The 22,246-nt window shown below is 36.7% G+C and overlaps 2 protein-coding genes and 2 long non-coding RNA genes across 5 annotated transcripts; all 4 read left to right on the plus strand.

The window, feature by feature from the left end:
• The first annotated feature begins 614 nt into the window (after positions 1 to 614).
• On the plus strand, positions 615 to 5,714 carry LOC103441724 (GATA transcription factor 25). Its single transcript, XM_029107228.2, has 7 exons — positions 615 to 1,106; positions 1,351 to 1,434; positions 1,521 to 1,651; positions 4,030 to 4,137; positions 4,356 to 4,461; positions 5,177 to 5,230; positions 5,359 to 5,714. Exons 1-7 carry the CDS (start codon positions 813 to 815, stop codon positions 5,467 to 5,469), a joined length of 888 nt encoding a protein of 295 aa, XP_028963061.2. The 5' UTR covers positions 615 to 812; the 3' UTR covers positions 5,470 to 5,714.
• A 1,835-nt stretch (positions 5,715 to 7,549) lies between these two features.
• On the plus strand, positions 7,550 to 13,622 carry LOC103441682 (GATA transcription factor 24-like). Its single transcript, XM_008380382.4, has 10 exons — positions 7,550 to 8,170; positions 8,926 to 9,012; positions 9,097 to 9,230; positions 10,766 to 10,876; positions 11,002 to 11,116; positions 11,278 to 11,337; positions 11,574 to 11,639; positions 11,727 to 11,816; positions 12,782 to 12,856; positions 13,039 to 13,622. Exons 1-10 carry the CDS (start codon positions 7,886 to 7,888, stop codon positions 13,102 to 13,104), a joined length of 1,089 nt encoding a protein of 362 aa, XP_008378604.3. The 5' UTR covers positions 7,550 to 7,885; the 3' UTR covers positions 13,105 to 13,622.
• A 2,572-nt stretch (positions 13,623 to 16,194) lies between these two features.
• Positions 16,195 to 21,052, plus strand: LOC139197911 (uncharacterized). 2 transcript variants are annotated; one of them, XR_011583296.1, is made up of 5 exons: positions 16,195 to 16,368; positions 16,450 to 16,972; positions 20,093 to 20,271; positions 20,365 to 20,461; positions 20,682 to 21,052. It is a non-coding gene; the product is annotated as an uncharacterized lncRNA (long non-coding RNA). The 2 variants fall into 2 exon arrangements; XR_011583297.1 differs by having other exon boundaries at positions 16,450 to 16,616.
• On the plus strand, positions 17,269 to 17,726 carry LOC139197912 (uncharacterized). Its single transcript, XR_011583298.1, has 2 exons — positions 17,269 to 17,455; positions 17,573 to 17,726. It is a non-coding gene; the product is annotated as an uncharacterized lncRNA (long non-coding RNA).
• Positions 21,053 to 22,246: the final 1,194 nt, after the last annotated feature.

The following is a 22,246-nucleotide window of genomic DNA, read 5'->3' on the forward strand; positions in this document are numbered from 1 at the left end:
ACATTTCTTTCCAACTTCTCTCCCATATTTTTCCACACAAAAAAATAATAAAAGCAAAAAGTATAGGCCCAAGGCAAGCCGCGACTGTTACATTTTCTTTACCAAGACTCTTTAAGTCTATGAATGATATAATTCTAAGATTTGTCGAATCCGACCACTCCTCTAACTTTGAGGGGAGCTGACTGAACGTGATCTCCTAAAGAGAACCTACTCAACTTTTTATGCCTCAATTGCACTGCGAAACAGTATAGGCCTTAGAACTTTGCTAAGTTCGTGGATTTGATTTCAGCTTTATTGTTTGCTAAAAAGAACAACTAACTCTTGATGAATCATCATCAAGCTCACCCCACTAACTCGAATGCAATTCATTTCCTTAAAACAAATACGAGTACATATCAAGACCCAAACTGTCATTTGAAGCTTGGGAGACGCGGCCTGAATTCTAAACCCAAGCCCGAACTCCAGGCTGGACAAAAATAAGGCCCGTCCAAGGATTTAAGAATTAGGGCCAAAGCCCACACAAATTAAGAGAAGAGTTAGCCCGCAAATGCGCTCTCCCTGCCAAGCCCACGAAGGACAGTAGTGAAAGGGCATACGTCGTAATTATGGACATCAAACAGGGGGACTTCTGGTTGTACCGGCCATACCTGTTGTGCCCACACTCTCTCTCTCTCTCTTCCCCAAAACCCCAAACACTTGACTAAAGCCAGCGATTTGATTTGCTCTAGCGTTAGGGTTAGGTTTTCACACATTGATTGGTTCCTCTGTGTAATGCTTGAACGACCATCGATCCGATTCGTGAGCCTCCTTTAATGTCAATGTACGGACACTCGCAGGACATGACCATGCCCAACCCGATCCCCGCCTGTGACGACGACGATGCCGGCGCCGCTGACTCCATCGACAACGCCCACATTCAATACGATTCCCATACGCTCGAGGACGGCGGCATCGTCGTCGTTGAAGACGGTAGCTCCGACGGCGTCTACGTTCAGGGCGGCTCCGCTAGCTCCGAATTGCGTGGTCAGCCTTACGACGGCTCCAGCCAGCTCACGCTTTCGTTTCGCGGACAGGTCTTTGTTTTTGACGCGGTTACGCCCGAAAAGGTAAGAACTTTATTCGAATTTGATTGGTGATTTAGGGTTTTTTAGAGCTTGTGAATGATGATGTTCTGTAACGTTTACAAAAAAATGTTGGTTGCTGAAAAATAGAGCTCTGTAATACAAAAAGTTGGAATATTTATTACATTAGGCAAAAAAATTGATTCATTGAGCAACACCATGCTAGTATGATTATAGTTAAATTTCTTCAGTTACTAATTTTTTTTGTGCATTTTGATGTTGTGTGAAGGTTCAAGCGGTGTTATTACTGTTGGGAGGAAATGAATTGTCGCCTAACGCTCAAGGGACGGAGTTGGCATCTCAGAATCCGAGGGTATCTCATTAGACTGGAAATTGTTTGCATCCTATTCGGATGTGAATATATTATAATGGTGTGTTTTCTTGTTCCATATTATGTAGGCTACAGAAGATTTTCCCCGATGTAGTCAACCTCACAGAGCAGCATCATTATTTAGGTTTCGGCAAAAGAGAAAAGAGCGATGCTTTGACAAAAAAGTGAGATATGGTGTTCGTCAGGAAGTAGCACTCAGGTTCGTTTTTTTTTTAAGAAAGAAAAGTTGCAGTCGGGTGGTGTAGTCTATATAATATGCTTCTGCACAAATTCCTTTGGTATAATGTATGAATTGATTGGATGTGCTCATTGAATTGCGATCAGGTGGTGTAGTCTATATAGTTGCATGTGCCTGTTAAATTGAAAGAGTAGAGATTCTTTTCTGTTGCCTTGTTCATTGGTCTACTCTGATGTTAAGTATTTGCAGTTTAGTGTAAATTTTTTTTTTTTTTGAGAAGAAACAAAAATTTTATAAAAGAACACAGAAGTGGATAAGAAATCCACCAAGAACAAAAACAAGAAAATCTCTCAAGAGGATCTGGCTACAACAACAAAACCTAAACCTAAATCACTTTACTGCTGCTAACATATCCCAAAGTAACTAAGAAAGAGAGTAATTTTTAAAATCATTTGAAACTGAAGCCCAGAGGGCTGCCCAGAATCTTACTATTCCCCAAAGTACTTCTACCCCCACACTAGTATAATCCTAAAAAATTCTTTTGTTACGCTCCAACCAAATGTTCCAAAAAACTGCCGAGACCAGACAACCCCACAAAGCTTTAGCTTTCCTTCCAATTCCTAGGGCCTCAAAATTGGTGCTTAGAAGCTCGAAACAACCCTTTGGAATGACCCAACTAACTCTAACCTCCTGAAACAATTTCCACCACAGGTGAATCGAGTAAGAACAATGGAGAAAAATTTGGTTTACACTCTCCTCCTTAGCTTTGCACAAACTGCACCAATGGGGGGATAAGCAAATAAAAGGACTTCTCCTTTGAATTTGGTCACAAGTGTTGAGCTTCCCATTAGCCACAAGCCAGACAAAAACTTTGACCTTCGGAGGAACTTTGGATTTCCAAATCTGTGAAGAGGGTGGAAAATGTTGCACAATCCCATTGTTACTCAAGAAAGAGTGATAGGATTTGCACGTGAACAATCCTGATACGTCCAGTTTCCACCTTCTGTTATCCGTTCTTGATTGAGACAAGTGAACATTTTCCACTTTCTGTAATAATCTAGCCGCCTCTTCTCTCTCCCCCTCATTCAAATTTCTCTTGAAATCAAAATTCCAACTCAAAGAATTGATAGAATGATCCGCAAAACTTGAGATATTCTGATTGTGCAATCTAGAAAGCAAGAATAATCTAGGAAATTGCTCTTTCAATGGTCCCCCTTCCAACCACCCATCCTCCCAAAATCTCACTCTCTCCCCATTGCCCACCTCAAACTTGCAACATTGAAGAAACAACTGAGAACCACACGAAATATCTTTCCAGGGGCTACGATATGAACCCCTCAGTGGAGGATTTGCGTTCCATCCGTTATTCTGCAGCCCATACTTGCTTCTTATCACCTTGTGCCAAAGAGAATGTGGTTCTTTTGGGAATCTCCACAACCACTTAGCCAGTAACGCTTCATTCCGATTCCTCAAATTCCCCACACCTAAACCTCCTTCCTCTTTACTTTTAATAACTATCTCCTATTTTACCAGGTGGCTTTTCTTTCCTTCCTCCACACCTTCCCAAAGAAACCCTTTCATTAGTTTTTCTAGGCGTTCAATCACCCCGCAAGGAATTTTGAACAGGGACAGTTTAGTGTAAATCAAACAACCTTTTTTGCAGGTTAAGATAGCCGTGTACCTGTGCTGTCTCTGCCGATAGATTTGCGTTGAAATGAATTAGGCTTTCTTTTATAAGTTAAATTGTCTACAGTTTCAACAATAATATTACATATCTTTTCAAAACCAAGTCGATTACAGATTTATGGATTAACAATTCAGGTCCAGAATAATGATTTAAAAATTGGCATTAGGACTCTGCCATAGTTTATAATCCCACATAGGGATCTTGATTCCCTACTTAATTGTTGGCATAGTTCAGGCTTTTAACCTTTTACGTCATTCTACTACACTCATGACTCATGTGAGTAATCTATGCATAATGTTTGAGCAATATTATCTCAAATATCTTGTTACACAAAGCTAGCTTTCTATTTATAAATAGGGCTCTACCAATTAATGTCACATTGTGAGATTTTTCATACTTATGTGGAATCAATTATATGGAGCACATTATTTTGACAATAAGCTAATTTAATCCAGAAAAGGAGAGAATACCTCAATTAGTCCATGAAAAAAAAAACATACACAAACTATATCTCCTGTATTGTACAGGTTCATTTAATACGCTTGTACACAATTGGTCCAAGGAAGAAAGCAGGATATGATGAGCATCCTACATTCTGTTGATTTCTCGTCTGTTGCTTATTATTGTTATAGATCTACTTTCTTTTGTTTCATTATGCTACATTCTTTGTTTAAGTTTTACGTTAAATGTTTGATTCATGTATATAAATCAGGATGCAACGAAACAAGGGGCAATTTTCTTCCTCCAAAAAGTCAGATGGAGATGGTAACTGGTCCAATGGCCAGGAGTCGGGGCAGGAAGATACCCATGCAGAAACCTTGTGAGTCTATGCAATATTGTAGAGTTTTGTAATCTTAAGGGAACAAAAGAAAATAAGAATTTGGTGGATGGGTTTTTTATTTTTTCTGTGCACTATGTTTTTGTTTCCTATTTCTAAAGGCGTATTATATTTGTTTTTATCATTCTTATACTTTTTGCGTCTTACCTGTGACTAACTATTCTTGCACCTATTATGATTTGCATGTTTTACCCGTCCAGCTGCAAGCATTGTGGAATAAGTTCAAAGTCCACACCAATGATGCGGCGCGGCCCATCTGGTCCGAGGTCTCTGTGCAATGCTTGTGGGCTTTTTTGGGCAAACAGGGTTAGTATCTTCTCTAGCGATGAATTAATCACTTCATTTCTTTTATTGCAACAATATTCTGGTCTGTTTCCTTCTTTATGGATCCTTTGCCCTCTTCCAGCTACATATTTACTTGATAAAAAATAATATTGTATTTAATTTTTGACTTGTTTGTGCACCATGAATCACTAACAAAAGTTTAGAGGTCTGAAGAGTTGACCTCTGAAAAACTCCTAGTCTCCAACTAAGCCTATAGGAGACTCTAAGTTCAGAGTTGTTGTCTGTTAGATAGGAATATTACATGGAAATTTCTTGATTTATTCATTCTTCAAACGTGATAGCATGGACTGGTAATGTCTATTAAAAAAAAAAAAAATTCAAGAATAAATATATGTTGGGACTTGGGAGAGGTGATAAAGAATAAGGGGTGATAACATGGATTTGTGTGGTTTTAACACCATTTGATGTATTTTCTCTATTTGTGGCTATGAGCAAGTAAATTTTTTTTACATCGTAAAATATTCAAAGGTGTTATTTTATATTTAATTTACGTTTTAGCTCCCACTTTTAAGATTGATTGGTTTTCTCGACCTTGAATTCTTTAGACGTAGATTTCAAGAGAATATACACTACAGGCATTCTTTGTGCGTTACCTGTAAATCTGCCATATTATGTGAACCTAGTATTTCTGCACCGGAGATTCACACTTCAAACAATTTACATCAAATTTTTGCAGGGTTCTATGAGGGAACTTTCGAAGAGAAGCCATGATGTCAAACGAACTGAGCAGGTGTGTGTTCCATCTTCCATGTCTCTGAGTACATTATATCAAACAAATTGGTATTGCTATGTGTAGAATGAGTTTTCCATCATCTCTGCTCAATTTTGTGCCCTTCTTTTGTGTATATTAAAAAACAGGGTGGTGAATCTGATACTAAAGATTTGGACAGCGTAACTGCTATCGATGCACACAACAATCTTGTTCCCTTCTCTAATGGTGATAACTCGGCTTTAGTTGCTGAAAACTAGGTTTCGTTAAAATGCCAACGTTGTCTCCGGCATCATTCAAGTAGGCTTTCCCGGAATTTTCATTCGGCTTGTCCGATCTTAATGTACAGCTATAATAGTGCCGTGATCAATACAAGAAGTAATCTATTTTTCTTCATTTTGATTTCGTTTGTTGAATTTTGGTACTGACTCTGGACACCAGCTGAGAGGATACAAAACCTACCTAAACCACTTCACTATTTAATATTTTAGTACATTTGACATCATTATTGTGTAATTGCTTATATGACTTGTGAGAGGTCTTAGGTTCGATTATCGTTAAAAGCGAATTCGAATCAAATTATTATGGTTAGAGGGTAGCCCACTCATCCATCCAAAGGGCCATGTATCCTAGAAAGTTGATCAATTGTGAGGCAATAGTTTGAGCCAAGTACTGTATTGCTATTTTTACCTACGCCTAAAAAATAAGTAAAATGAATGGTGTATTTTGGATTTTGGAGCTTGTTTTATGATAATACTACATTTCTCATCTTTACCACTTAGTACTACAGTTTAATTGTATTTTCTTCACTTGTAAGTGAGAAGTCTGATGTTCGAATTTTATAGGATGGCCAGTTCAACACTCATTTATTCTCCCGCACCTTAATGTAAGTATATCGTTATATCAAAAATATTTGATCTCTAGTTCAGTTGGAAGTTTTTTTTGTGAAGGGGGGTTTTGCTGAATCATGATGAATAAATTCTGATGGTTAAATTAAAATCTGGGTAGAAAATGGGAAGCAATTGGTGACAATTGCGCTCTCTATTTCCTAGGAAAATTCTGATAATTTCCATTATTAAGAATTTTTCATTGTTATTGTTTAAACTAATGGGCAAAAGAATAAATTGGCTGTGAATTCGTTGTTTTTGAGATTCGAACTTAAAACTTCTTACTCACTATTGAAAAAACATACTGCTACGTTGTACTAGGATTAAGCAATGAATTATTAGTTAGTTTTGTAATTTTATGCTCTAACAACCATATATTCCTAAAAGTGTGGACAGATCGTAATTGCAAGTACAACATTATCCATTTTGTATCAAATGGCCATGACCATGATGCCCAACCTAGTCCATTCCTTATAAGGACACCACACCAGTCCCCCAGCTCTGCATTTTTCCCTAAATAATCCACGCCACTTTCCAAACCCAATCACTAACCCCACGCCTATCATCACGAGCCGTTGGATTACATTCCCGACACCCACAACTGCATCTGGGTCCCGCCAGCTGTTTCCTCATCCATCACCCCCGCCCCCACCAGAAAGCACACGCATGTGACCATGGACCCCACCCCCATCTCCATCCAAGCAATCAAAACTGGATACTAACTCTCGCGCAACACTGGATACTTGCCGCTCATTTTTTAATCATGATCAAATTTATTGGAGGAGATCGAAAGACATAAATTAGCATAGATGTGTGAAAGACATATTTGAGTTCGTTGATAGCACCACCATACGCATGAAAAGATGGTACTAGACCCCTTATCTAAAATAAGTCATTATATCGTGCTAATATTATATTGTTTTAAAATGGTCGGAATCATTTGTTCTCTTTCTCATAGTTTGAAGATTTCTTTTCACAAATTTATTTTAGAGATGATTTATTCATCTAAGTATTAAATAAATCGTCAATTATCATAACAAGTAACATTTTGTAACCAGTTGTTAATTTATGTAATTCACACGGACGATTAAGTGGTGTCCCAATCAAATGAATTTTTTAAACAAATTCTTAGATGATAGAGAAAATGATAATAAAAAATTTTAATCAAATTTGTAAACCAAATGATGTGGTGGTAAACGGTTGAATTATTAACTAAACATCAATTAACGTATTAATTTTTTATTGATGAAATATTATTTGATGTAAAAATTTGATTTCTTTAATATTACGGAAGAAAAAATAGTTTAGTTATGACGTTAAAATGATTTCACATAGTTACGAAAGAATAGCTTCATTCCACTAAGACAATTAGTAGTCAGGTTATCGAACTAAAAAGTGTGCCACACAAAAATTGTGAGAGAGAATATAAAAGTAGGAAAATATAAATTTCGGCTTTTTGAATAATTTATTTTTTGGGAAAATAATTTATTACCCATTTGCGGTTCACAAAGGAAACACAGAGGCACGCCCTGCAAATCTTAGCTATTTTTTTTTCGGCTTCTCGTTGATTTTTGGAAGCTTCTTCTTCTTCTTCTTCTTCTTCATCGAGCTCAGAAATTTTCCTGCTTTATTAGCTAGTATCAGGGTTTGGGGTTAGGGTTTGTTTCAGAAAATTGTTAGTGTTTCCTTGCGACGGAGGCTATGGGTTTTCCGGTGGAACGGGTTTAGGGTTCTGAATTCGGAGAAGGCGGTGGGGCTGATCGTTAGGGTTTGGTGAAGGGGATATTGGATGGCAGCCGTCAATCCGCAGCCTCTGGAAGCTGGACCATTTGAGGAGCACGGGAGGGGTCAAATACAGGTAGAAGACGATGACGGTGACTACGAAGATGGTGGTGATGGTATGGAGGACATGGAAGAGGTGCATGTGAACCCCGTCAGCGTTGCGGAGCGTGAAGGAGGAGGAGGAGGAGGAGGAGGAGGAGGGGGAGGTGTGGTTATGGCGTCCAGGACTAGCGAGCTCACTCTGTCTTTTGAAGGCGAGGTCTATGTCTTCCCTGCTGTTACACACGAGAAGGTCTCTCTCTCTCATCTTCGTTTTGAGTATTTTTATTGTAGCAAGAACCAATTTTTCTTTCTTCCCAAATATTCTTATTGTGCTGTGCTGAATTTTTAGTAAGTGAGTTTTGTATTTTTCCGCGTAATTGCAAAGATATAAATGCATTTCTGTTCCAACCGAAAATTAAAAAGAAAGAACGAAACTTGGATTGGGATACGAGTTTATGGAACTTGAAGTTTTGATGTGTGATAAAATTTAAAATTTGATTACGATTCGGTTTCTACACTTAATGTTTTTCCTTAAGATTAAGATCCTTAGAATAGGCGTGCTGTTTAGTTCTATCAAATTGGTATTATGGGTATGAAATGAATATGGAAAGTATCGTATGCATGGATTCCCCTGTGACTAGGTTTTTAAACAAATATTCTGGAAGAAGAACGAAAGTATTCTTTCATGAATCTCTAAACCAATATTCTTTTAAAAAAAAAATGAATCTCTAAACCAATATGGAGCAACAAGTTATTGGCAGGAAACTATAGTGTTGTTGTATGAAATATGAACTTCTATTCCATCACTTGGATCATTATAACTAGCGAATAGAATATGGTAATCCCTTCAACTAGCCAAGTAAATCTTTGTCTGTTTCTGTTCTTTCTAAGTTGGCCTGTTAAATTTACAGCCATCTGTTTACTAAATTTACAATAAAATGTGTTTGCTGGTTTGGATTATGCCCATTTTGAAAGAAGACTCAGATTTAGGATTCCATATAACAGGTGCAAGCAGTGCTGTTGCTGTTGGGAGGACGCGATGTACCAACTGGTGTGCCCACAGTGGAAGTGTCTTACGATCAGAATCCAAGGGTAATTCATATGTTGACATTAATGAGACCAATTTCAATGCATCTTCTGTGCTTATGTTCATGTGTTGCCTTCCACAATCTCTAGGGTGTGGGTGACACCCCAAAGCGTTCAAATCTTTCGCGAAGAATAGCTTCCCTGGTAAGGTTTCGTGAAAAGCGGAAGGAGAGATGTTTTGACAAGAAAATTAGGTACACTGTGCGTAAAGAGGTTGCACAAAGGTAAGACGAATTGAGGACCCTTCTTTCTTTCTGTCCCTTTTTCTTGTAACTACTAACTAGTGCTTTTGGGTTCAACTAATTTCATAGGGGATGGGGGATTTGTTTGAAAAGATCATCATTTATTGTGCAATCATAGATTAAAATTTCATGTGGCAATGCCTGGTAAATTATAATGCTTTATGCACATATTTTCAGTTGCATCAACAGTTCTTACATTCTGAATGCATTTTGATCTTTACTTTAGTTACTTGAAACCATTGATATGTGTAGCTTTCCATTATAGCATTCTCTTGATGTTCTGTCTCCTTAGAGATGGATCTTGAACATAATCGATATTTTATGCATGAATAATAGCCTAGGTAACTATTACTTTATGGGTTTGAGTCAATTTGTATTCTTTAACTGGTTTATTTCAAATCAGTTTGGTTGAACATTGAGTAGATGTTTGCCTTTTTGTTTAAGCATGTATTAATTTGGAATTTATTTCACTGTTTTTAGCATAACTGTTAGGTTTCTCTGATCCAGTTTTGCAATGAACATATACCCTTCCTAACCCTGAACTCGACTCTCCTCGCACCAAATTGTCAAAGTATCGTAAAAGATCTGTGGTGCAATCACCTCTCAAACCTAAATGGTAGTGCCGCCACAAAACCCCCCCAGCCCCTGGCACGTGTAAATGAAGCTGTATATTTAAATAGTAGACCAAGGGTCTGAGACAACTGTAACCAAGGCTTCCTGCCTAACACTTGGATGACTTCGCTCCAAATGGTGTGACGAGAAATAAATTTGCTTTATAGTCCACAAATCCATTCATAAGATTAAACCAAGTAAACTAAGCATCCGGCAATCTAATCTCTTTTGTTTTCCTATTAGCCCATGAGCGGTAGGTCTCGGGTTCGAGACTTGGGAGCAACCTTTCCATAAATGGGGGTAAGGCTAGTTGACATTCACCTCTCCCAGACCCTGCGTAAAGCGGGAGCCTTGTGTACTGGGTACGACCTTTTTTTTTTTTTTTTATTCATAATCCCCCGATGCAATTTTTGGAGACGAACTTATGTTAAAATCAATCCCTACCCACACACCCCCTCTGAGATTAAGGAGCAAGTACAAAGTCAACACCACAAAGAGAACGATATGGAGTCAATAAAATGGTGATCATTCTTTGGCGGTGCTGTATTGGATTGTATGTAAGAAGAAAAAATAGTTTTTTGCGGATAAGGTGGATTGGATTGCTTTTGGATAAATACACACACACACACACATTTTTTGTTCTTTGTCTTTGTTTAAGCATCTAGTTGCAATTCATCTCATTTCTAGGGAAATTTGTGCTCTTGCTTGTGGAGTGTAGATCTGATTATGCTGATTTTGATGTTAGTTATGTATTCAAAATTTGTTTGCATTAACATGACAACTGGGAAGATAGGATATTCATTATTCATGCACTTCACAAATTAATAATATTTTTGTTTACATCTTCCATAGTCCTATGGTGTTAAGATGTGTCATTCTTTCTGTTATTCTTATTGTTTTGCTAGGATGCTTCGTAAGAATGGACAGTTTGCTTCGTTAAAACAAACTTCAGGTGCTTCTAGTTGGGATTCGACTCAGAGTTGTCCTCAAGATGGCACTCCTCAACCAGAAACTGTGTGAGTTCCAAGCTAATTCTGTTCCTTTGATTTCCTCTGTTGAATGATGTGTAATTATGGTCTAAGTTTTCCATTTGATAATGTTGTGTTCAATGCTTTGTCCTGTTTCTGCTGTATTTTTTCAGCGTACGGAGATGTCAACATTGTGGAGTTAGTGAAAATAATACTCCTGCAATGCGCCGTGGACCTGCTGGGCCAAGAACTTTATGTAATGCATGTGGTCTTATGTGGGCGAATAAGGTTGGTTTATTCTACTTTTTTGTACTGTACAAATATTACATTTTTGACATACAAACTCAAGGGTGGAAGGAACTTTATTGTCATTATTGCTATGATTGCAAATGTCTGTTACTGTCTTTTAAGCAACTTTCATTTTCTTCACCACTTTATTGATTGTACAGGGAACATTGAGAGATCTCAGCAAGGGTGGAAGGAACCTTACCATGGACAATATAGAACCTGTACGTGCAACATTTAAGAATATGGATTTTTCTTCTATTTTAGAAGTAGAGTTGATTTTCAAGTGGTTAATAAATGTTTTATTTCTTCTCCTCTATGTTGTAAGTTGGCTGATAGTTCATATAAAAAAATCCAGCCTCTTTACACTGTTTACCCCCAAGTATTTTTGCATTCTTGTGTTTGTGTTGCTGCCATTAACATGACCAATCTTTTGCAATAACAAAAATGACCTTTGCAGGGAACACCGACCGAAGTTAAGCCTTCAGTTGTTGAAGGAGAATTCTCTAGAAACCAGGATGAGTGTGTATGATTTTTCTCTCCTATTACCATTACCTTCTGCATGAACTGCTAAGCTCATTCTATATATGCCTAATAATCATGGTGTACGCAGGGCATTCTTGATGGTCTTTCAAAAAACATTACTGAAGGATCCAATGATGCTTCTGTCAACCCGGATGAGGAGGAATGCATTGCATTTAAGGTTCTAGCTCTTCCATGTTTATTTCTGTATTTTTTTTTTGTTATGTAATGTGAAAGTTAACTACCAAATGCGTATGTTATGCATACTTAGCACAGTTTTATAGCACAGTCCATGATTAATAGAAGACTACGGAGCACCTGGTCTTTTGTTGATGGACATGGATAACCTTGGACCACAAATATTCAAACCATTTTCTGAGCATTTGGATTTTCATAATGCACTTTTTAGTTAGACTTGAAGATACCAATGAGCATGTGGTAATTTTCATAGATGTCTCTGTATATTGAATTCTAAGTTGCCATCTATTTATACCATATTTAGGGTCTCGTATTTAGATCTCGTATAAATACTCGGGGGACTTAAATGTAATTATGTAATAAAGGAAGGGGCAAATATGTAATAAGTGAGGAGTCCTTATTCTATAAAAGGACCCCTCACCCTCACAATTGGAGGAGGCCATTTTCTGGAGCCTTCTCACCCCTCTCACATCCCCTCTCATATTCAGAGGTTCTCTCCCTCATCTCTCAGATAAATACATAATCAGTGTGGACGTAGCCCAAACCTTAGGGTGAACCACGATACATCTTGTGTTATTTACATTACATGCAGATTCACGGTCGGATTTACGTTGTTCCAAGACCTCTGGTTTTGTGCATCAACACCATCCATCTTCCATGAATTGATACCTAAATGTTTTTATGTTTGTTTGCTCTTCTCGCTATTACCTTATAGGAGGAGCATTGATATTTTCTGGCCACAAAACTTTTGGTGTTGAATACGTGTAATATCCATGTTGTTGGTTTTAAAGGTCAAAGCCGTTCCTCCTTTAATATTTGGTCAACAATATAAACGTAGCTTATTGAAATAACTAACCAGATAACTCCATGGATCCTCAATTATTGTATTTAATCAGATCAGCCTGTAGACGTATTTATTTTGTGTTGTGATGTAATTCCATGCTGCAGGATTTGCATGAAACCGCTGAAGATCTTACGAACAGTTATCCGATGGGGATTGTTTCCTCAGCGAATGATGAGCAGGTATGATAATATGGATATGTTTTAATCTGTGCTAACATTCGTATTCCGCTAAACAATCAAGAAATTGAACATTATACCCTAAATGTATTTTGGTCCTGGTCTATCTGTCATTCCACTATTCCAGAACAAAATGAGGCTTCTTTAATGTACAATATCTTATGTTGAAGTTTTGGTGTCTGCAGGAGCCTCTGGCTGAGCTCGCAAATCCTTCGGATACAGATTTAGACATCACTACTAATTTTGATTAGAAGGTGATGATTTGTTAGCCAATTGATGCCAGGATGCCGCATCAGTTCCTCTCGTGACCTTCTGCAACATAAAGATGAAAGTTTTTGAACTTCGTAAGTAGAGTCATTTAGGGAGTTTACGAGTTAATCTGCTAGAACCCCGGGGTCTTCTGATTGCAATGATCTTGTGAATGGAGGCACATTGCTACTTTCAGATGACGATAGACCGGTGGTGGTTGAAAATTTGATGTTTATATTTTTTTCTTGTGCACAAGAGTTGGAAGTAGAGATGTGGGTTGAGAGTGTTAAGCATATTCTAATATGATTTGTAATTTATTTAGGTCTCTTCTAGTTTACTGAAATGTTGGGCTGTTGAGACCATCAGATAAACTTACACCCAACTGATGAATGGTAGGGGAAAAAAAACTGATGAATGGTAGGCTCAGTTTATTTTTGTTTCTTAATTGTATACAAGATCGTCAGACAAACTTACGCTTCTTTATTTGATAAATCAAATTTGTCTTCTTTATTTTTTATCATCAATTTGAATAAATCAAACATAATCAACGGACAAGATTAAGCATAGATTTGTGAGGAGACATGGTGTGTTTATACATTTTTACATATGAAATCACCATGTCAGGGGACGGTATTAGAAGTGGCAAATCGACTAATTGAGTTGTTAATGGGTACCAACTAAGATTCATTAGTTTGATTTCACCTTACACTATTACTACTATTACCAATCTCACATTTATATTATGATGATATCAAATTAAACGGATGATAACGGGTATTTATTGACAACCCAAAGAGATTTGCCACCTCTAGACGGCATAACCCCAAGGTTTCCCATGTGGGCAGGAAGTCATCCTAATCCAAAAGAGAAAAAGAAAAAAGAGAAAGTCCAAACTACATTTTACATCCTATATATTTGAGTTGGTTTTCAAAATGAGTAGCGAGGTTTTAATTTTTTTTGCATTGCACCTTGAGGTCTTAAAATTATACCAATGTACACATTTTTGTTTATTTGAACTTCTAATTGTCTATTAAATTGATGAGTTTTTAGTTAATGTGGTGTAAATATAGCTTGCATATTTTTTCTTAAATAATAATTATTAACGGAAGAGAGTTTGAAACTATTACAATAATTTAAGAAAGAGAGTTTATAGGACTCATCATGTAAATCCTGCCGTCCTTGTGAATATTCTAGAAGCAGACACAACTTTTGCCGTCCTTGTGAATCTTGTTCTTCTTCTGGGAATAAATATCCCCACATCATTCCGCACATTGCCTCGGTTAATGGATCTTGAGAAGATAGATCTCTACCGACCGTGTTAAAAAAAAAAAAAAAATCAGGATCCTGGAGGCAAGATAAACAAACTCAAAACCTCTTTATTACCAAACAAACGGTTGATTTAAGGCAAGCTAGATTCCATGCACTGCATACATGTTCTTTTATGATAGTATTACTGGTCAAACATTCTAGGTTATGACAGGAATTTGGGTGCCCAGAACCTGATTTTCCCCCAACACAATTGTAGACATTAAAATTCTGATAAAATAAATATTCACCAATATATTAAAGTATCAACATGTCAAGATATCCGTAGCATGCGCCGTGTGTCACACAAATCGTACACATAGATGCGACTCATCAAAATCGGACGAGTCATCAAGAAGCATACGTGTCAACATTTGGCGAAAAGAAATTATTTAATTTTAATTTAATTAAATCAAATGTTAATTGATGAAGTCAAATCACGAACCAACTCAGAAATTAAGTCCTAGTTTTTTCATCAATTAATAAAGCCCACAATCAAGTATTTGTCTCTTAATTATGTTAAATGTTATTTGTACATTTTTTTTTTCTAACCATTAGATGTTGTAACATTCAATAGTCTTTGAGTAAGAGTAATGTTGAGATTTTTAAACATTTAAGCGATATTGATGATGACGTGGGTTATAATTAATAAAAAACAATTATGTTAAATGAATAAGAATTAGCTATTAGAATAAAACTCAAAAAGAAAAAAAATGAAACAACATTAAAACCAGAAAATAGGGACTGCAGGCACAAGCGTGGGAAGGAGTAGAGAAAATCCAACGCGTTCATTAATGCTGATTTGATTTGATTTGATTTGATTTGATTTGATTTGATTTGCTTGATACAAACTTAAGAAGCACACAAAGCATATCAAGGCTATCAAGCTATCAATCCATCTTATGAATCTTTTTTGTTTTGTAAACAAAGTTATACTCAAAACCCTATTTCTACATTCTTGGTATCTTTGTTCTTTGAGTGACAAATGAGGTTGTGGAAAACGATTTTTTCCCTCCTTGCATAAATACAAGACCAGCATGAGAACAATCTAACTAGAGGGAAAACATCTCCTGATTAATAGTAGGGAAATAGACAAAAATGATCTATTTTCTTAATTTTGGAATAAAAATAGACAAATGGTCCATGCACATCATGCACGAAAATGATGAAAATACCCACATATAAAATGTAAAAACTCACATGTGATGATGTCATTTTTCTGATTTCGAAGAACTGGGTGATGATTTTTAACGAGATTTCCAGAATCTAGGTCCATGTTAAAGATTTGTAAATGATTTCCAGAATCTAAGGCCCCCACATCCCCCAACATTGTTAATTGAACGATGCACGTCCACTACAAAACACAGAAAGATGAGAATCCCAAGCTGCATCATTAATTGAAGAAAGTTGAGGTTTCACCATAAAACACAATTGGCAAAATAGAGAGTAACCCAACTACTTTTAAGCACATACAAGGTCCATCCTCTCATCGATGTATGATTCATTCTCAACACCTCTCACTTTGAAGTTCGTATGCTTACGGTTCTTTCTTCTTTTTTCTTCCAGCTTTTATTCTTTCTAGTTTTATTTTTTATTTATTAATTATAAATCCACGTCATGTAATGTTCAAAAGCCTTCACATCACTCTTAATCAAGGCCCTTGGTTGATAAAATCTAATAGCTAAAATGGAGTGTAGAATTATTTGTCAAAAGTTGGTCCCTTGATCCCAATATACACATACACGCACACCCGTCTACTTACGCACACACAATCATGCGCCCAATACCGACCTCATTTCCATCCTATTTATTCTTCCTCTCCCGATATTCCCGCTTTTCCTCCACCCATCCCTCATCCTCTCAAGCAGTCCACTCATCCCAAACAGCTCCGGCATGGACAAAAGACTATCACATATCTTCCCACGTCACTCACTCTTCCTTGACACCATGTTCTGCAAAAGGTACTCGCTATCCCTTATCTGATTTTATTTCCAACTCTCGTTTCTCTGCTGCCTATTGTTCATTTTTAGCTAACATTACAGGTCCATCGGATCCCCATTGGCGACAGGCTATGCAAATAGAATTAGATGCGTTACATCACAATAACACCTGGGAGTTCGTTCCTCTTCCCGCTGGTCATAAGCCCATTGGCTCCAAATGGGTCTTCAAAAAGAAGTACAAGTCTGACAATTCTCTTGATCGTTACAAGGTTTGTGTCGTTGCCAAAGGATACACACAGGTAGAGAGAGTTGATTATCATGAAACTTTTCACCCACTTCCAAACTCACTACTCTCCATTGTCTTCTTACCGTTGTTGCTGCCCGCACTTGGTTCATTCATCAGTTAGATTTTCATAACGCATTTCTTCATGGCACTCTCCATGAAGAGGTCTACATGGAACCCCCTCTTGGTCTTTGCCGATAGGGGGAGAATCTTATATGTCGGCTCAAGAAATCACTTTATGGATTCAAACAGGCATCCAGAACTTGGTTCACCACCTTCTCACACACTATTCAAAAAGCCGGCTACCATAAGTTGAAAATAGATTATTCTTTGTTCACCAAGGTACGAGGTACTTCAATCACTATCGTTCTTATATATGTTGATGACATACTTATCTCAGGAAATAACATCCAAGAGACGGAACATCTCAAAGCTTTTCTCCTCAAATGCTTCCACATCAAAGACCTTAGTGATCTATAGTAATTTTTTTTTTGGGTATTGAGTTTGCACGCTTGAAAAAGGGGATAATTATGTCACAAAGAAAATATGCACTTGATATTTTGCAAAACTCTGTGCTACTTGGTGCATGCCCAGACCCTTTACCAATGGAACAAAACTTGGCACTTACACCCATAGACGGAGCATTATTGGAGGGACCAACTAAATATAGGAGGCTAGTTGGGAGACTGATATATCTCACTGTGACTAGACCATATATTATTTATTTTGTCCATACTTTAAGTCAGTTCATGCATGAGCCACGAAAACCGCATTGGGATGCAGCTATGCGAATCCTTAGATATATCAAGGGGACTCCTGATCAAGGTCTATTATTTTCTACTGACAATAACCTGGACTTGAGAGCCTTTTGTGATTCTGACTAGGGAATGTGTATTGTGCCACAAGAAGATCAGTTATAGGCTATTGTATTTTTCTTGGCAGTTCACTCATTTTGTGGAAGTCCAAGAAACAAGATTATGTGTCCAGACCATTGGCTGATGCAGAATATCATGCATATTTCGAAGGTTATGGAAAATACTTGCCTAGAGATAACTTGGTTGCATTATATATTGCAAGATTTACAAGTTCCCCATAAGACTCTGCTTCATTGTTTTTGTGATAATTAGGCGGTCATAGAATTTTTACCACCCGTGAAAGTAGGGATAAAAACACTTAAAAATACTTGCAAGAGTACAAGGTTATCGTAGTATAGTAGCTCAAGTAAGCTCGTTTTCCACAAGGATTGAATGAATAATTTGTATTTATACTAATCCTTAGCTAATTATTTAGAACAAAGTTGTAAAAAGGGTGATTTTGGAATTGAAAATAATAAAAAAGAATTTAAATTAAAAACAATTAAATAAATTAACTAGAAACCAATTTAAAGAAAATCAATTTAGAGAAACACTAGGAGACACTAGGGTTCCGTCGTTACCTTAACAATCCTATGTAGTTCTTCAAATTACTTATGAATTACTCATGCATATTTCGAAGATTAGGCCATCTCTAACTGAAGGTTCCAGAGGGCCAGAGGACCGAAAATAGCCCTAAAACCGTTTCCAACCGAGGGCTAGGCCAGAGGGCTCTGGAATCTGGGAGGGCCCCACGAGATCAGAGAGGGCTGGAGGCTGGCTATTTTTTTTTTAATGTTTTCCTATTGCTGTCGGTTATAACCGACAGCATTAAAGAAGAATTTTTAATACTGTCGGTTATAACCGACAGTAATAGTTATTCAAAGCAAAATTTTTCTTTTTAATTACTATTGGTGTCGGTTATAACCGACACTAATAGTTTGAATTTTTTTTAATATAACGGCTAGTAGCCGTTGTATTAACTTTTTTTTTTAATTTTTTTTTATGAATTTAAACTTCTTTGTTTCCCTTTTTTTTTCCTTTTCATATGAATCAAATTTTGTTTCATTTTTTTTAAAATTCTATTTACAAAATTTGTTTCAATTTTTTTTTAAATTCTATTTTTTTCCTATAACTTATATTTTAAAAAATTTGATTCATATTTTTTTTCATATAACTTCTATTTTACAAAATTTGTTTCATATTTTTTTAAATTCCATTTTTTTCCGATAACTTCTATTTCACAAAATTTGTTTCATATTTTTTTTCAATTCTATTTTTTCCCTATAACTTCCTAGGCCATTTATACAACATTAAATTAAATTAAGTAACATGAAACAACATTAAACAATATGAAACAACATTAAATAACATTAACCAACATTAAACAATTGTAATTTTTAAATAATAAATTATGTTTGGCCCTCGGTTGGAGACGGTTTTTTGTGACAGGGCTAAAACGAGCCCTCTGGCCCTTTGGCCCTCGGTTGGAGACGGAGGCCAATATGGCCCTGTACTGTTCATTAAAATATTAATATCTTGGGGAATCTTGGAGGGTCAGAGGGCTAAAACAAGCCTTCTGGCTAGCCCTCGGTTAGAGATGGCCTTAGGTTTTCCTAATATATATTCTACTTGGAACCTCCAACATAGAACATATATCTAACATGCAATCCGTTCGGACGTTCGGATCAAATCTGAACATGAAAAACTCATTATGCTTTATGAAAACCCTTTGAAAAACCATGCAACCTTTAAGACGTGGTGTTCATCCTAAGTAAAATTACAATTATTAACCACAAGAAGCTATCGTCAATTTCAGGGAACCTTCCGACCAAAATTGCATCAAATTACTTTTCTAAAGATCCTAACGGTAGCCAATCATCAAGATAATTAGATAGTTTAAACCAGTGATATTCAAAACATGCATGCATAATATCATAAGTAAATAGAAAAGAAACTACATATTCTTGCTAAGGCTCATGGCCTTGCCCTAGCAAAATAAATTAGCTACGAACAGTCATAAAACAAAATATTATTGAGAATAAGGATAGAAAACACCTAGAAAATAAACTTAAATTGTCAAAGGCTTGTGCGTCTCCTCCTCTCTCCTCCCTAATGGCTAAAAAACCTTATTTATACTACTACAAAATAAAATCCTTACTAGAAAAGGTCTTAGAATAATACTAGGAAACATAATAAAACAGAAAATAAAAGGTTTCATATTTAAACTAAAATTCGGACTTCTTAGAAAATCCATCTTTTGACCGACCAAATCAACTCTGATTTGGTCCCAAAATGTCTCTTTTTAAAGCTGAAGATGTCCTCTACAAATCTTCAGGAGTAATCTTCCTTAAAATATATAATATTGTATACAAGAGAAGATCACTTTTAATTATCTGTTCATGATGTTAGACTGAAAATTAATTATTGGTTTTAGTTTCTAAAAGCCAGTTGGAATTCACATTTTATCATTAATTGACTATACCACCTTTTTAGAGAATTCAGATAAGAATTGATTATAGGGATTCTGTATTGACGATATAGTTTTTGCTAGTTTAATTCGCACTGTGCTCATATCCTGTAAAATCATGGATTGTTTTTATGTTTGTAGGATGATATTATCACGAGTCTGTAGAGTAGACTAGATATTATCTGTGATGAGGCAGATGGCGAGGCAGTTACAACTGAAACTAGCGGCCAGCAAGCAAAAGATGGTGCTGATTCTCAGGAAGCAAGAGATGGGATATCCAGTGAAACACCTGCTTCTCATATTGTTCTTCAATCATTCAGGTCTGTTGTGGATGTTATGTTTTAATAAAATGAGATTTTCACATTGCTGACCGAGGTCGCCACTGACCACATTTGTTATGCATTTTAAAACAGAAAAACATGCAGTCTTTCACTTCCCCGAAGAGTCTTTGTTCCTTGGTTAGCGGGTACATTTGTGTTTGACTACCTACAACCATCTGAGACTTTTGAGGTTTGTACTTATAGACTAAAAACATAAAATTGGAAATTTTTTTGGGGTTTGTACTTATAAACTAAAGACATAAAATTGGAAAAAGATGATGCACCCTTTCTGTCTTTGGTTCTGAAGAGCTCTATTTGGACCAAATGTTGAGCAAATGAGCTTTTTAGTTATTCTCTTTATAGCTTCATGTCTTGGTAGCTCTGACATTTTGCTTTCCATGCTCGCTTAGGTTCTGAAAGATCGATGTGTCGAATGGCTGTCTATGGAAGCTCCAACAGATAACAATCTTGGAACCAGAAATAGATGCCCCATCTGCAGTGACCAAATCTTTTTGGGATGTGGCGGTGCCACTTCCCTCGGCATCTAACTCCCGTTCAGAGAAGAGTGGACTTGACAAATCGAGGGGAGAAAGTGGCCAAAAATCTTCACAGTCGTCTAATGTCAACATCATGGCTGCTGTTATATTCCTTCTTCTCTCTATAATTGTAGGATACATTCTCGTATTGGTCAAGAGATCATAGTTAAAGCAAGCCTCACTTGTTCACTCTGGTTAACTTTTTTTTGTCCTATAAAATCAATTGACTTCGTCCTTTGAATTTCCTTTTACTTTTAGGGTAAAAATATGCAGCTGAATTATTGAACATTAATATGATAAATCCATGGAATTCCTTTTGTTTTAATGTATCTTTCCACACGTATAAAATCGTGCGAATAATGAGCAGATCAAAGTTCGACATACCTAGAATTCCGTTTGATAACCATTTTGTTTTTAGCTTTTCGTTCCACTTGGTCTGCCTGAGGCAGATATAGAAAATAAAACCCACTTGAGATTGTTTTCTGCTTGTAGTTTATTTTGTGTGCCAGTCCGTGCATTTATCTTCTGCGTCTTTCTCACCACCACTGCTTCGCAGACCTGAACATTTCATCCCTTATTTCTCCCATGTTCTTACCATGCTTTTCGCGAAAAATTGAAAACTAAAAACTCAAAATGAAATGGAATATTCGATATGGTATCAATAAAAGAACATCTTTATACTGCTTCACATACAAAATTACAAATGCAACGAGAAAGGAAAACCTCAAATCTCCAACAGCCCCTGAAAAATGTAGGCATCAGAACAATCGTATTAACTGTGTAACACTTTCCATAACCATGCCCTCTAATTACTTGCAAGCAAGCACCCTTCTCCGGATGCTTCTCGCAGTTCTGCATCGTCAGCAGGAGGGTCAAGCTCGTGAGGAATTTTTCCAGGATAGACTCCATCAAACTGCCAAGACAAGACCAAAACTTCGAGTTCTGCAGAGGTTTTCCAACGACAAGCTCACCTCCTATCAACAACTAGCACTGAACGAAGCTCACAATTAGCGAAGCTGCATAGAAACAACAAAAAAGACAACCAGAAAGGTAATCTCCTTCGTCTGGACTTTAAAGATGAAAATTACATATGGAAAATAACATCAAAAACAAGTAACTTGTAAAACAATCAACAATATTCAGTTAGAAAAAGAATATATTCAGTTAGACAAGCAATCAAAACCAGAGCTTTCTCCGATATATAATCACACTAAATCACTTGTCAGTGAAAGATCATTTGCAGGAAAAAGAGCCCGATACTCGGTAGTGTTTCTTCTCTGCTCACATGGATGATCACCCTGCAGCTGCAGTGCCAGAGGAAACACACATTTAAGTGCAATGTTCAATTAAAATGCAGTGGTTATGTGAAGCGTGATGAGGAGTTTTGAAATAAGCCTCTGTCACAGTAGAGTGGATATAGGTACCACTTACCTGTTGGT

The sequence above is a fragment of the Malus domestica genome, chromosome 08, assembly GCF_042453785.1.
Source record: "Malus domestica chromosome 08, GDT2T_hap1".
Lineage (NCBI taxonomy): Eukaryota > Viridiplantae > Streptophyta > Magnoliopsida > Rosales > Rosaceae > Malus > Malus domestica.